General features: G+C 44.0%; 1 protein-coding gene across 4 annotated transcripts in view; it reads right to left on the reverse strand.

The window, feature by feature from the left end:
• Nucleotides 1-256: 256 nt before the first annotated feature.
• Nucleotides 257-14,801, reverse strand: part of banp (BTG3 associated nuclear protein) — a 49,799-nt gene continuing 35,254 nt past the window's right edge. For all 4 annotated transcript variants that reach the window (XM_052060904.1, XM_052060905.1, XM_052060903.1 and 1 more), the window contains 2 exons: nucleotides 11,603-11,743; nucleotides 257-1,131 (listed from right to left, as the gene is read on the reverse strand). In XM_052060904.1, the coding sequence (XP_051916864.1) occupies nucleotides 1,027-1,131; nucleotides 11,603-11,743 (246 nt within the window). In that variant the 3' untranslated portion in view covers nucleotides 257-1,026. The remainder of the gene's footprint in view (nucleotides 1,132-11,602; nucleotides 11,744-14,801) is intronic.

Below are 14,801 nucleotides of genomic sequence, written 5' to 3' on the forward strand. Positions count from 1 at the left end.
ACAAAGTGGATGGAAGAAACTTGCCGGGCTGGCTGACAATATACTGTAGAAGCCTTGTAATCACGATAAATATTTACCAAAAAGGCAAATGAATCCATTTTTAAAAATGGTATCCCATCTTAAGCATTTCTTGCTCCTTTTGTTGGAGATGTTGACAATGTTGTCATACTGCAAGTCTGGAAACACAAGGTAGCCATTTGCTAACCTCAATTTATGGAAATGAATGAAAATGAAAACTAAGCAAAGTCAAAACTCATTTTTACAACCACCAACAACATGGTTTATTCACATGGATGTATATTTCCAAAGACAAAGCTGGGGACATTAACACCTTCAGGCTTTCCTTGGTATTCTGCAAGCCACTTACAGTGGCACCAGCTCTTGCATTTCACGGTCTACCTCTTTCCAAACTAAAGGTTTTCTCCCAGCAAGCAACAAACAGATAAATCAAACAACAGATCAGAACAATATGGGAACATGATGAGGCAAGTGAAGGGAGGAGCTCACAGCCGAGAGACAAAATATGGACTCAATTATGAAGACCGATAAAACAAACTCATCCCGAGAGGAATCATTTTCAGCAAATTTTCAAGTTCCACTTTAATGTTCATTCAGGGGGTTGCACACCATCATAGGGGACCCGGCTTCTCAACACTCCAATGTTGCTGTTTTTCATCATCGTAAACAAGTATGTGTATGTGCCGACACGCTGCATTAACAGCAACTGCCCTCGATGGACAATAATCCCGGTGTGGTTTCCAGGGCGGGATGATTCCTTCTTCTGATGAACACACCACAATGACAGCAGCTGATTTTGAAGAATCGTGGTCAAGTTCGTGAGGAACATCTGCTTTGCAAGGGACAACATCAACAACAACAACAAACAAAAATGGCTTGTTCACACACCGGTGTGATTGACGTTGGGGATTTTTTTGAAACAGGGTTTCTGACATCAATGTCTATCAGTCTCTGCATGTGCCGCATAAGCGGTAAAAGTTTTGCTAGTCCAAAAAGCAGAAGCCTCTCTCAAGTAGCCACAGAAGAGACGATTTGGACGACCTCGCCGTTCTCTCCCTGGATGGTATCTTTCACTTCCATGTCTGCTTGCAGGGCAGGCGCAAGCTCAGCACCCTAGGACAGGTAAAAGATGGAAGGGAAGAAGATGTCTGAAATCTCATATATGATTTTGTACAAAATACTGTATTTTCATGGGGAATCGTAGTCGCCGTGTACATGGGTGCTTTATGGATACAATATGTATTTATTTGGCTGTTTTTTTTTAACATCGGGGCTTTCCAACCTTTATAGGCGCAATTTCATTTCAGGTTCCAAAATGACCATGGCCCTGCTCTACCCGGACCTCACTTGGCCTGCTCTGGCCTCTGTTGTTTCTCCACTACAACAGCCGCCAATCATTGGGGGGAATTCTGGCACAGATTTCATGTATCGACCACTGGTTTTGTGGTGATTCAAAATATAAATCGCAATTGCATGATGTGGTCAGATTGCAAATCAAATGCACCGGATCTCACATAAACAATAAATCTATCCCAGGGTTCAAGCGAGAGAGACACAGCTACCCACCACCAAGGCACAAATCTTAACCATATTTATACTTTCATATGTACCTGGAGATGAAATAAGCAAAGCTTATGTGAGAAGTCCCATCTTTAAATATATCTGCATTTTTATCTTGATTGGAGCCTGTCTGTTCCTTGACTAACACTGAGCAATGTGCGATGGCCCCAAAGAGGAAAGTGGATATATTCAAAGATGGGGCTCGAGCCCCTTGTTCAAAAGTGCTCTATAAATACAATTGAATTGAATGGACCCAACAAAAAGCGTGCACCCCTTGCTAAAAGTGTCACCACAACTTCATGTTAACTGTATATTCTGTATTTTAATGACGCGGCGGCAGACTGTCTGTCTCTCGCTCGCTCAGAACCAGGAAGTGGGCATGAGCAGTGGAGTTCCTTGCTGCATCACTTAAAGTAATGTCTATATCAGTCAGCCAATGACCATGACATCACGGCCCTCCTCAACCTGCATTCTAGAACCAGGTTGGAAGAGGTTTTGAGGAACGGTTCCAGTGTAACAGCACGGCCTCGAAAAAGTCTCATGGAAAAGCGACTGTTTCAAGCTGTTTCAGGGTAGAACCGGTGCAATGCAAAAGGGGCATCTGACTACAGTCCGGTGTGTAGCCCGTGTCTTGCCTAAAGTCAGTCGGGACAGGCTCTACCTCACCCATGACCCAAATGTGCACAAGTGTTATAGAAAACCAATTGATGAATGTTTAGATCTCCCTGTGCTTGTGTGGGTTTTTTTTTTTTTTTTTGGCTACTTCCTCCGACATTTTTCAAAAACATGCCTGTAAAGTCAATGGGATAGGGTCCCACTGATCCAAGTGAGGACAAGAGGTAAAGACAAGTATGGTTGGGTGATTAGTTTATTGAGCAGTTTTGATTTAATTTACGTGACTTTAAATGTAATTTATGATGACAGCACAATGTTCAAAAACGCCTTTATAAAACACAATGCACCCAAACATAACTGGCAGACCACAGCGCTGTTTTTGTACATTGTGCACAGATTACATCGTACATGCCGCGCACTGCGATTGTTTTCCGCAGTTGGTGTGCCTGCAGCCAGTATTTCTGTACATAGCAACAAATCACAAACTCCAGGCCTGGCGTAGATATGACAGAATGTCATTTTTGACGTAGATCGTTTTGACAATGCCGATGACGCAATCAGTATTTCAATGCCCTCTAACTCTGGTGTATGCGTGCAAACCGCGATGACTGTCAGGAATGAGTCACTGCCAGGGGTTCCATCAAACACACCTGCAGGGTTTTCTCACTGTAGCCCAGCACACTCAACACAGCTGCATCACAGCATGTCACATATTTGAAACATTGCTTATTAAAGAGGCCAAGTAAAACTCACATGGATAATTTTCATTGAAAATCTCAGATTCTGGCCATGATGAGGCCTCACAGCAAGGGCCTCGCTCTCCATTTGGAAGGATAACAATCTCATGGTTATACTTTTCAAAGACTGTCATGACATGATTTAATAATTATGCGAATTTAGCCAGTGTGTTGGCACTCTGTGGTAGCTGGGATGGACTGAGCAGGGGGTAAGTTGAAGAACATTTTCTACAGCTCATCGCCACCTTGAGGAAATTGTACCGCATGTTGTGTACGAGAGGGAAATTATCCCAAGTACTGTAACGAAATGCTAACGCGGAGATAAATAAATCAAAACGTGAGAGTAATTTTGCAAGAACTTGTTTAAATGCTACCATGTGTTTGGAAACACATGACAGTCATTCTCTCAATTCCACACGGTTCAAAGCGACATACATACCATTGCTAACCTTTGGCTGAACTTTCAATGGTAAATCAACAGTGTTTACAGTTTTGGACACAAAAACCAAACTGTCATACCACACTTGGTACCACTCGGCTCCTTTTGTGGTTCATCGCATCGATGCATGTTTGAAGCTGTTGCAGATTTTTTCCCAGTTAAACTGCTAAAATGCTTTAGAAGTGTTATATTGCTCATTTCAATGATTTATTGGTTGGTTAGATCTAAAGATGCGCTGACTATGAACGCAGTTAAAAAAATAAAAATACATTATGACATCCGAATAAAACCATTGAACAAAATCTGATCAAAAGACATCAAGTAGTGAACAAGTGGTCACGGCATCCATACCTAACTAGAATCAAGCCCAAATGAAAGCAGGCTGTTGAATGATCTGACAGCCTGATGGACTTGCAAAAGAACAACTAAAAATGACATAAATCATTTCAGAAAACAAACAAGCTTTCTGTGTTGGAGTTTTTGAAATACAGTGCATGTAGTGGCAATCATTGTGGGAACTATTTGCAATTTTGTGTCCAAAACCTGAGGGTCACTTGAAAACTGCACCAGTAAACTGTCTGTTTACTTCTTTCACATCCTGGTGGCAGTCATGCTTGAAGTACATTGCAGAACTGCACATCAATGTATGTATGAATATTTAAAATGCAAAAAAAAAAATATCAGATGTGACACGAATGAAAATATTGCTGCAAACCCTCTGTTAATGAAAGAACAACCCCCGGTTGCCACAGAAATGAGTTTCTGAGAAAAGTAACAAATAAAATGTAATGAAAATTAATCAATGAATAAAAATCACAGAACTCCTATGTCACAATAAGTTAGATTAATCTTAATATTTTGTTGCACAACCGATTGAAATGATTTTTGTGACTTTCAATGAGAGTTCTGAGTTCTCCAACTCTCAATTAGTATTTTGGCCCATTCTGCATGAGCAAACTGCTCCAATTGTGTCAGGTTTGAAGGGTGCCTTGTCCAGGTGAGATGTTTCAGCTCTTCCACAAACGTTCAATTGGTGTTCAATCAGGGCTCATATATTGCCACTTCAGATTCATCCAATGCTGTGCTCTTTACCATTACTAGGCGATTTGTCTTTGGGGTCATTATCCTGTTGTTTGATATACCTTGAGGAACAATGTGACAGAAAATGTCTGAAGGTTTGCAAAGGCCACTTCAACTTGAGTATTGCACACCAAGAATTTTGAAAATCGGACAAAAGGCCACAGGGATACTGTATTGAGCTTTTTATGCTGGAAAAATGTTCTGTTTTGGGGAACACTTTAGTGTTACATTACATGGGAGACACGCTATCTATCGTATGAGGTCATCCCATGGCGCTGGCAGTCTCCTCTCCTCTCAATATTGGCAAAATTATAGCAAATGGAAATGGCCACGTGGTCATTTTGGGCATTTTCACTACATTCTCTTAAAAATGTGTAAAACATTTGTATGGAAACCCCATTATTACATCTAAAAAATCTGTTATTTAAAAAAAAGCACATTCAAATGAAGCAAAAACAGTATCACCTCCTTATTTATCAACTAGCGTATGCACCAACTACCCATACCCGTGTAATACCATAATTTCCAAATTTCCAAGTAAAAACCGTAATGTCACCTCACCTGTTTTCTGGGTTTGTTCATGTAATTTGTACTTTGAAGTCAAGATGGCGCCCGAGTAGGCAGTCGTCGGCAAGTGCTCTCATGAGCCTTACTTTTTTTGTTGTTTTTGCGTTTGTTTTGTCACTTTGTTTTATGTTGTTACGTCATGTGGACCTGATGTGGACTTTTTTCAGCATTTTCTGGCTGCAACATTCATCGAGGAGACTCTGTGCTTGGTGGTTGCGCCTTCTCGGCAGCATGGGTATACCAGCACTGTTTTTGACTGGGAGGAATGTCAGTGCCATTTGACTGTCGTTGCTGGACAGTCCCGGGGCGCTTGTGTCTTGCGCCTGTAATGGGCAGCATTTCTCACAGCCCCGCTTTGTTCAGCGGAGAGATCGGTCTGCGGCTGGATGGATGTAAGTCTTGAGGAACTGACGATGAGAAGAAAGGAGCGTTGGCGCGGAGCGCCGATGCGGATTTGGAACTGGGAGTCGCGGCTTGGAGTTCGAAGCGTGGGACAGGAGAAGTGAACTAATCTCTTTTCGTCAATGGACGCTGCAGCTTCGTGTTTGCTTTCAAAACTTAGCTTGTAGCAGACGTGTGAACATTTTCAGCATGACGTCTATGACCCACTGGTGAAAGGACACTTTGATCCTCTCCTCTTTCAACTACAACTGCTTCAGACAACAAAGTATATGCAGAAAAGTGGTGAAGATTGCACGACTGTCTGTGTCCTATGTGTTGTGTTGTTATTTTTGTTATTTTGACTTCAAGATGGCGCCGCGAAGGTGGCTGCCTTTTCAGCATCTCCTATAATTTGTTGTCCTACTTCTTCCTTTCATATCTTCTTTCTTTCATAGCTTTGCTGCTGTGAATTGGGAATTTCTCCATTGCGAGTCTAATAAAGGTTTTCTTATCTTATGTAATATTATTGTCAGGTGACAGCAAGTCTGTACATGTCCCCATTGTGGGACAAATAAAGGATATCTTAATCTTAATCTTGCTACTCAATTCGTATTCCACAAATACAATATTAAGCAGAATACTAGTGACATATCGTAGAGCACATTTTTAACTTGACTTCCTCTTTAAAATGAACTAAAATGATCAAGGAGTCATTGAAGGGAGGCCATAATTGGAGTTATGTGCTCCTTCATACAAGCAGCAGTATTTTGGAGCAACTGGAGGCGCTTGAGGGAGGACTGGCTGACTCCAAAATAAAGTGCACTTCAGTAATCCAGTCAAGATGTAATGCAGGCATGCATTTCTGTTTCTATGTGCTGTTCTGAAAGGAGAGGCTTTACATAAGCATACTGTCTAAGATTTAAAAAAAAAAGCTGGATTTCACAACAGCACAAATTTACCAGTCCAATTTAAAATCACTGTCCAATATAAAACCCAAATTCCAGGCTTATGGTTTTAGAAAAGATGCCCGGGGGCCCAAATCAAAGAGTAAGATGTACTAGCAGTGGTGCAAAAAGCGGGTATGCACCATTTGCAGCGTACGGGCGCTGCGCCAGAAGAGGCACCAAAGCGATGGGAGGAAAATTATTTTGAGTAGGTATTTTATAAAGCAGTTGTTTGTTCACACGTAATTATATGAAAAATAACAGAGGCCTGTCATCTCTTCTCTTCTCTCCTCTACTCACACCCCAACGCACACACACGTCGGGCACGTGCCGGAGCATGAGTGTTTCCATTTGAAATGTCTGATGACAGGGAGCTCAAGATGGAGAGGCAAAAAAGAAAGCTGCCAATGGCAGAAAATCGCAAAAGAGGGAGAAGAAATGGTAAATTATGTCAGCACATCAACAGAAGACTTATAAATATTCAGGTTGGCTGAAAAGCTGCAAATAAAATGAGAAGTTACTGCTGGCTTGCAACTGTGTACTGTACAGTATTTACAATCAAACAGATCATGAGAACATAATCGAGGTGGTGAATCATAAAATTGGTTGCAATAGATAAATTACAAAGCAAGATTTTTTTCACAGCATCAGCAGAAGTCCAGTACTGTATATTCTGGAGTCTGCAGGCAAATTGTGTCAAATTTTGCATTAAGGGATGCCTTCATGGAAGGTTCACAACATGGTGCAAACCGCTGGTAACATTCAACCAGCTCAACTATCCCTCTACAAGGACTCCATCTCCCAAGCAAAATCACATTACTACTCCAGACTCATCTGCTCCAATGCTGGAAATACTAAGACTCTCTTTTCCCTTTGGAACAGAATCACTCAACCTCCTGACTCCCTACCACCTCACTTTTACTCTCGTGACACCTGCAACGCACTTCTCCTCTTTTTCAATGAAAAAATCAACAGAATCCACCAGCATCTGGGCTCCTCTGTACCTTTCTCCTCATCTGACCCTCTCACCCCTTGCAAACTGTTCTCTTCTTTTGAACTCCCCCATCTCTCAATAATTTCAGACCTCATCATTAAATCCAAGACTTCCTCCTGTCAGCTTGATCCCCTCCCCACAGTTCTGGTCAAATCCTGCCTACCCTCTCTGCTTCCCTTCATCTCAGCCATTATCCATTCCTCTCCGTCGACTGGAATTGTTCCTGTGCTCTTCAAAACTGCAGCTGTCACCCCAATCCTGAAAAAAAACTGGTTCAGATCCCAATGACTTCAATAACCTACGCCCCATTTCCCATCTTCCCTTCATCTCGAAAATTCTGGAGAAAACTGTCGCCTCTCAGCTCCACTCCCACCTCACCGACAATAGTCTTTATGAACAATTCCAGTCCGGCTTCCGTCCCCGTCACAGTACTGAAACAGCCCTCATAAAAATCACAAACGATCTTCTCATGGCAGCAGACTTTGGCCTTATCTCCATCCTCATCCTCCTTGACCTGAGTGCAGCCTTCGACACAATCTCTCACCCCATCCTCCTCAATAGACTCTAGCATAGGCATCACCAACACCCCTCTACATTGGTTCCACTCATATCTCACTGGCCGCTCTCAGTTCATTCAACTTGATTCTTTTACTTCACAATCCCTCCCCGTTTCTTCTGGTGTTCCCCAGGGTTCTGTCCTCGGTCCGCTCCTCTTCATTGTCTACCTCCTTCCACTCGGAAACATTTTCCGCAAATTTGGCTTACACTTTCACTGCTTTGCGGATGACACCCAGCTCTATCTCTCCGGCAAAGCCGACGCTTCCCTCCCACCCTCGTCCCTCTCTCACTGTCTCTCAGAAATCAAATCTTGGTTCACCCACAATTTCCTCAAGCTAAACAGCAATAAAACTGAACTCCTACTCGTCGGTACCAAATCCACTCTAAACAAAGCCGACAGTTTCTCCCTCACAATTGATAATGCCACTATATCTCCTTCCCCCCAGGTGAAGAGTCTGGGTGTCATCCTTGACAGTTCACCATCCTTTCACTCCCACATCAATAACATTACCCGGTCCGCTCATTTCCACCTTCGCAATATAAACCGCCTCCGTCCCTCACTCACTCCGCACACCACCGCTATCCTTGTTCACAGTCTCGTCACTTCCCATATTGACTACTGCAACTCACTCCTCTTCGGTGTCCATCAAAAATTCCTCCATAAACTTCAACTTGTTCAGAATTCAGTAGCCCGGATCATCACGAGAACCCCCTCCTTCCATCATATCACCCCCATCCTCCGACAGCTCCACTGGCTTCCTGTCAAACTTAGAATCAACTTCAAAATACTTCTCTATACATTCAAAGCCATAACCTTGCGCCCCCCTATCTGTCAGATCTTCTTCAAATCTCCATTCCCTCTCGCTCACTCAGGTCCTCATCCTCCCTCCACCTTTTTCTACCCTCTGCCCGTCTCAGTACAATGGGGTGCAGAGCCTTCAGTCGCTCTGCCCCCAAACTCTGGAACTCACTTCCTCCCAACATTCGTAATATTGACTCTTTCTTTATTCAAAACCCAGCTCAAAACCCACCTATTCAGACTTGCCTACCCGCCTTAAATATTTCTTTCTTTATTTATTATTTTATCTGTGTTTTACTATTGGTCTTGGCTGTATAGTGTCCTTGAGTGTTGTGAAAGGCGCTTACAAATGTGATGTATCATTAGTATTATTATTATTATTATTAACCATGTCATGCAAAAAGCCACAAACGGTCGAGAACCAGACAAAGGTGACAAAACAAGAACAAGATGAAACAAGGGTGGGAAAAGAAAGGACAACTTAAGGGGTGTTCACACGGCAAGATTTGGTCTGACTGAATCACCGCTCATGTGCAGACAGCGGCGCTAAGTGCTAAGCTAGTCAGCGAATTACTTCTGTTTTTAAGGCGGGGGTGACCAATACGTCGATCGCAATCGACCAAGATCCAGCGGACTGATCCCAAGTCAACCCCGAGCGGTGAGAGGAGGAAATAGGAGAATTGTGTGTTTGTGTCTTTAGGTTTCATTTATGTTCGGGCGTCAGGCTGTTGCTCATCGTGGCATGTATGCATATGTGTGCGAGTGCATGGACGTATGTGTGTGTCTGTGTGTGTATGAGCGTATGTGCGTGTGTGTGGCTCTTTGCAGTAACACAGTTAAAAAATTGTCTCTTAGTCTCTGACCGATTGGCCACCCCTGCTCGAGTTGCATATAAAATTGACACTACATACTAAAGTAGAAGTTTATTTGGAGTACCGTATTTTCACTACTATTCGACGCATCGTACTAATGGCCGCAGTCTCATTAATGGGTGACATTTCTGTATTTTACACATACACAGGACGCACCGTACGAATGGCCGCAGTTTTACAGTGGTAAAACATACGACAGCTTAAACATACGGCATGCATGCGCGCACTCTAACACGTTAGCTTGAAGCATACGGTAGCATGCCAAGACATACAGATAAGATAAAAACACGTTTTTAAAAAGGCAACGAAAGCAGAACTGAGTTCGGGTGTATTTTATTTAGCCATCGTACAATGTTCTCACGTTTTTCGATTAATCATCACCCAAAAATCCATCAAAGTCCTCATCCTCTGTATCAGAAGCAGAGGACTGCACATCTCAGTTGTCATTGAATGCATCACATGCTAGTGTGAGTTGCTACGCATTGCCGAGCGGAAAGAAGGAGTAGCAACAGCAAAGTCAACATTTCTCTCGTGTGAAGCTTTCCCACATTTGAAAGTAAAGAACAGAGCGAAACATGGTGGCAGCGCGTGTGTGTGTAGAAAGAATTGAACAATTGTGCAAGTACCGTAATCCATCAAAAACGCCGCGTTCCCTCCGGAACGCCCGGTTGATGCCAATGTCCAGCGGTTGGAGTTCTTTAGTCAAGCCTCCGGGAATAACGGCAAGCTCAGAGTTCATTTGCTTGACTTGTTTTTTCACCGCTGCTGTGAGATGGGCACGCATGCCAAAAGCATAACCGGTGGCTTTAAGTTTGAACTGAGCTTCGTAGGCGTGTCTTTTTGTCGAATTTATTTTCAGGGGTTCTTAGAAACCAAAACCGGAGTTGTTTTGCAACAATGCACATTGCCACACTCTATACAAGTGTTGGTACTGGCTTGAGGCGTCCACTTACACGCCCACCCTTCACCATTGGCGGACTAGCTTGCCTGTCCTCTCTCTCCCTCTCTCTCTCTCTCTCCCTCTCCATATATGTATATATACACGCCCACCCTTCCCTGATTGGCCGACTTCTTTCCCGCATGCCTGGCCACAGTCACTTCCGCCTTTTCTCTATATAAACAGCGTGTCGGCTGTCAGTCAGATTTTGGAACTCAGCGCATATAAATGACGCTCCGCACCATAAGGCGTCCTGTCCATTTTGGAGAAAATTTAAGACTTTTAATGGCGCCTTATAGTCGTGAAAATACGGTACATACATTAGTTTATGGGTTTTTGAGATTTCAAAGCCTTAAAACCATTAATTATTACAATTGATGGATAACTTGTTTTGGAATCAGAAGTCAAGAACAAGGATTGTTATTGTGGATTACATACTGTTTGACAATTTGAAATTTTGGTTCAGATTTTAGCAAGCATCATGGAATTTGACATGCTTTCGCGGGCCATATAAAATAATATGGGGGGCCAGATCTGCCCCCCGGGCCTTGACTTCGACACCTGTGGGCTAAGACAATTTGAGGTAGGCCTCAGCCCCACTAAAATGGGTCAAGTCACTAACAATGGAGTCACCAACCGTTTTAAAAACAGAGCTATTTGTCAGGTGCTGATTATTGTGGAGGCCTCCCAGTTTAATAAGGATTTATATTTCTGAAAAATTGCTCAAATTATCTATACATCCATGTCTGTTACACACTAGATGATAAATGCCATTATTTGTGAAACCCATAAATTAAAACTCAGTCAATTCAGACTACATTCTCATGCTGCTTGTTTGATATCATAACTTGGTCACAGTCCAAATACTTCTTGACCTATCTGTGTTTTCTGAGAGAGTTGAATAAAAACTCAACATATATCTCTTTGCAGAGGCAGATTTTTTTTAACTGCTATTGTAGTTTATTCTAAAGTCTATAAAACAAAGTGGAATGGAGTTCACTCGAGTCCTAGCAATGTTACCCAGTGTCTGTGTTACCGCCTTACTCAGCAACTGTTTAATATGGGTGCAAGAGCCTCAGAATTTGTGTCATTTCTAATTACCTGTACCGTCGCTGTGTGATCTGTGACAGGGGCAAGTTGAACATACTGCACTTGAATGTCAGGGGGTAGAGCGTTGCCCTCGACCGCTGCCGCCGCCCCTTCAGCTGACGCCACCGCGATGAGCTGAGCTCCCCGAAGTACCTACAAAAGATGGGGAGGGAGGGCCGAGAAACACAAAGGATGTGTCATTTGGCTTGGACTTTGACAGAAGAGTGTAACTGATCTGAAGAAAAACCTGACAATGCCCTTCATCGAAACGTGCAAAGCAGCAGACTCACTTGTTATGATCGACAGTGCAGTGCGCACCAGTGGACGTAATAAGAGCCAAATGAAAGCAAATAGCCGAATGCCTCATTTATGTTCACTCTGAAGTGTTTATATCTTTTAAGTGATCGCAGGTGTCAGACTGGAAGTACTGGGTGTCACACAAACATAACATAACAAATTTGTGGCAACCAAAAGGATCACACAGTTCCACGTGAAAGAAAGATACTTTCACCTCAGCAGCTCCCGTGCATCTTAATCCCTGTTTGTTCTCACACTTGAGGAGACAATTCAGTTATGTTTAGTAATAACTAGAGCTGTCAAACGATTAAAATATTTAATCTACCGTATTTTCACGACTATTCGACGCATCGTACTAATGGCCGCAGTCTCATTAATGCGTGACATTTCTGTATTTTACACATACACAGGACGCATCGTACGAATAGCCGCAGTTTTACAGTGGTAAAACATACGCCAGCTTAAACATACGGCATGCATGCGCGCACTCTAACACGTTAGCTTGAAGCATACGGTAGCATGCCAAGACATACAAATAAGATAAAAACACGTTTTTAAAAAGGCAACGAAAGCAGAACTGAGTTCGGGTGTATTTTATTTAGCCATCGTACAATGTTCTCACATTTTTCGATCAATCATCACCCAGAAATCCATCAAAGTCCTCATCCTCTGTATCAGAAGCAGAGGACTGCACATCTCAGTTGTCATTGAATGCATCACATGCTAGTGTGAGTTGCTACGCATTGCCGAGCGAAAAGAAGGAGTAGCAACAGCAAAGTCAACATTTCTCTCGTGTGAAGCTTTCCCACATTTGAAAGTAAAGAACAGAGCGAAACATGGTGGCAGCGCGTGTGTGTGTAGAAAGAAATGAACAATTGTGCAAGTACCGTAATCCATCCAAAACGCCGCGTTCCCTCTCGTTGTTGCGTATTGTGGCGTAACTCGCCAAGCGCTGCCTCTCACTCTTTGTAAAGTTGTGTTTGCCACCGATCATCCATTGTTCCCATGCCGTTTGCAACTTTACTTTGAACGCCCGGTTGATGCCAATGTCCAGCGGTTGGAGTTCTTTAGTCAAGCCTCCGGGAATAACGGCAAGCTCAGAGTTCATTTGCTTGACTTTTTTTTTTCACCGCTGCTGTGAGATGGGCACGCATGCCAAAAGCATAACCGGTGGCTTTAAGTTTGAACTGAGCTTCGTAGGCGTGTCTTTTTGTCGAATTTATTTTCAGGGGTTCTTAGAAACCAAAACCGGAGTTGTTTTGCAACAAAGCACATTGCCACACTCTATACAAGTGTTGGTACTGGCTTGAGGCGTCCACTTACACGCCCACCCTTCACCATTGGCGGACTAGCTTGCCTGTCCTCTCTCTCCCTCTCTCTCCGTCTCTCTCCCTCTCCATATATGTATATATACACGCCCACCCTTTCCTGATTGGCCGATTCTTTCCCGCATGCCTGGCCACAGTCACTTCCGCCTTTTCTCTATATAAACAGCGTGTCGGCTGTCAGTCAGATTTTGGAACACAGCGCATATAAAGGACGCTCCGCACCATAAGGCGTCCTGTCCATTTTGGAGAAAATTTAAGACTTTTAATGGCGCCTTATAGTCGTGAAAATACGGTATATATATATATTGCGCGTCGTCCCGCACGCGGTCTGTCCTTCCGTCTGTCCCTTTTCAAAACGTACCTACTTCACCGCGCCGCTGCACGCCGCCACTGCGCCGCTCAGGCAGTGGCTCACTACGATCGCGCGGGCATCTTAGCGAAAAAATGTTGTCTACCCACAAGCATTGCTATGAAATTGTTAGTTATTTAGTAGAGCTAAACATCTCTTTATTTTCGCGATAAGCAATGAAGATGAACAAAAAGTTGAACCAAGCAACAACACTTTTGTGGGCCTAAGGCCCACCTTACCAGCCTTCCGCAGGAACTAGCTGATAAGCCGCCCGCAGGGCGGCGAACCACCACCTTACCAGCCTTCCGCAGGAACTAGCTGATGAGCCGCCCGGAGGGCGGCGAACCAGCTAGTATATATATAAATAAAAAATCCTCATCTCACCCCTCGGGTGGTGTCCGTCCCTCATTCAGCTCGGGTCCTCTACCAGAGGCCAGGAAGCTTGAGGGTTCTGCGCAGTATCCTTGCTGTTCCCAGCACTGCACATTTCTGGACTGAGATGTCCGATGTTGTTCCCGGGATCTGTTGCAACCACTCATCTAGTTTGCGGGTCACTGCCCCGAGTGCTCCGACCACCACAGGCACGACTGTCACCTTTACCTTCCAGGCTCTCTCCAGCTCCTCTCTGAGCCCTTGGTATTTCTCGAGTTTCTCGTGTTCCTACTTTCTGATGTTTCCATCACTTGGGGCCGCTACATCCACTACAACGGCTTTCCTCTGCCCTTTATCTATGATCACGATATCTGGTTGGTTCGTCATTACCATCTTGTCAGTCTGGATCTGGAAGTCCCACAGGATCTTCGCTCTGTTATTCTCCACCACCTTTGGAGGTGTTTCCCATTTTGACCTTGCGGTTTCCAGGTCATACTACGCACAGATGTTTCGGTAGACTATGCCAGCCACCTGGTTATGGCGTTCCATGTAGGCTTTCCCTGCCAGCATCTAACACCCTGCAGTTATGTGTTGGATCGTCTCAGGTGCCTCTTTGCACAACCTACACCTTGGGTCTTGTCTGGTGTGGTATATCTGGGCCTCAATGGCTCTGGTGCTCTGGGCCTGCTCCTGAGCAGCCAGGATGAGTGCCTCTGTGCTGTCCTTCAGACCAGCCCTCTCTTGCCACTGATAGGACTTGAGATCGGCCACTTCAGTTACAGTCCGGTGGTACATACCTTGTAGGGGCTTGTCCTCCCATGATGATCCCTCTTCCAGCGCCTCATCTTCTGTTCCCCATTGTCTG

The sequence above is a fragment of the Hippocampus zosterae genome, chromosome 3, assembly GCF_025434085.1.
Source record: "Hippocampus zosterae strain Florida chromosome 3, ASM2543408v3, whole genome shotgun sequence".
NCBI classification, from domain to species: Eukaryota; Metazoa; Chordata; class Actinopteri; order Syngnathiformes; family Syngnathidae; genus Hippocampus; species Hippocampus zosterae.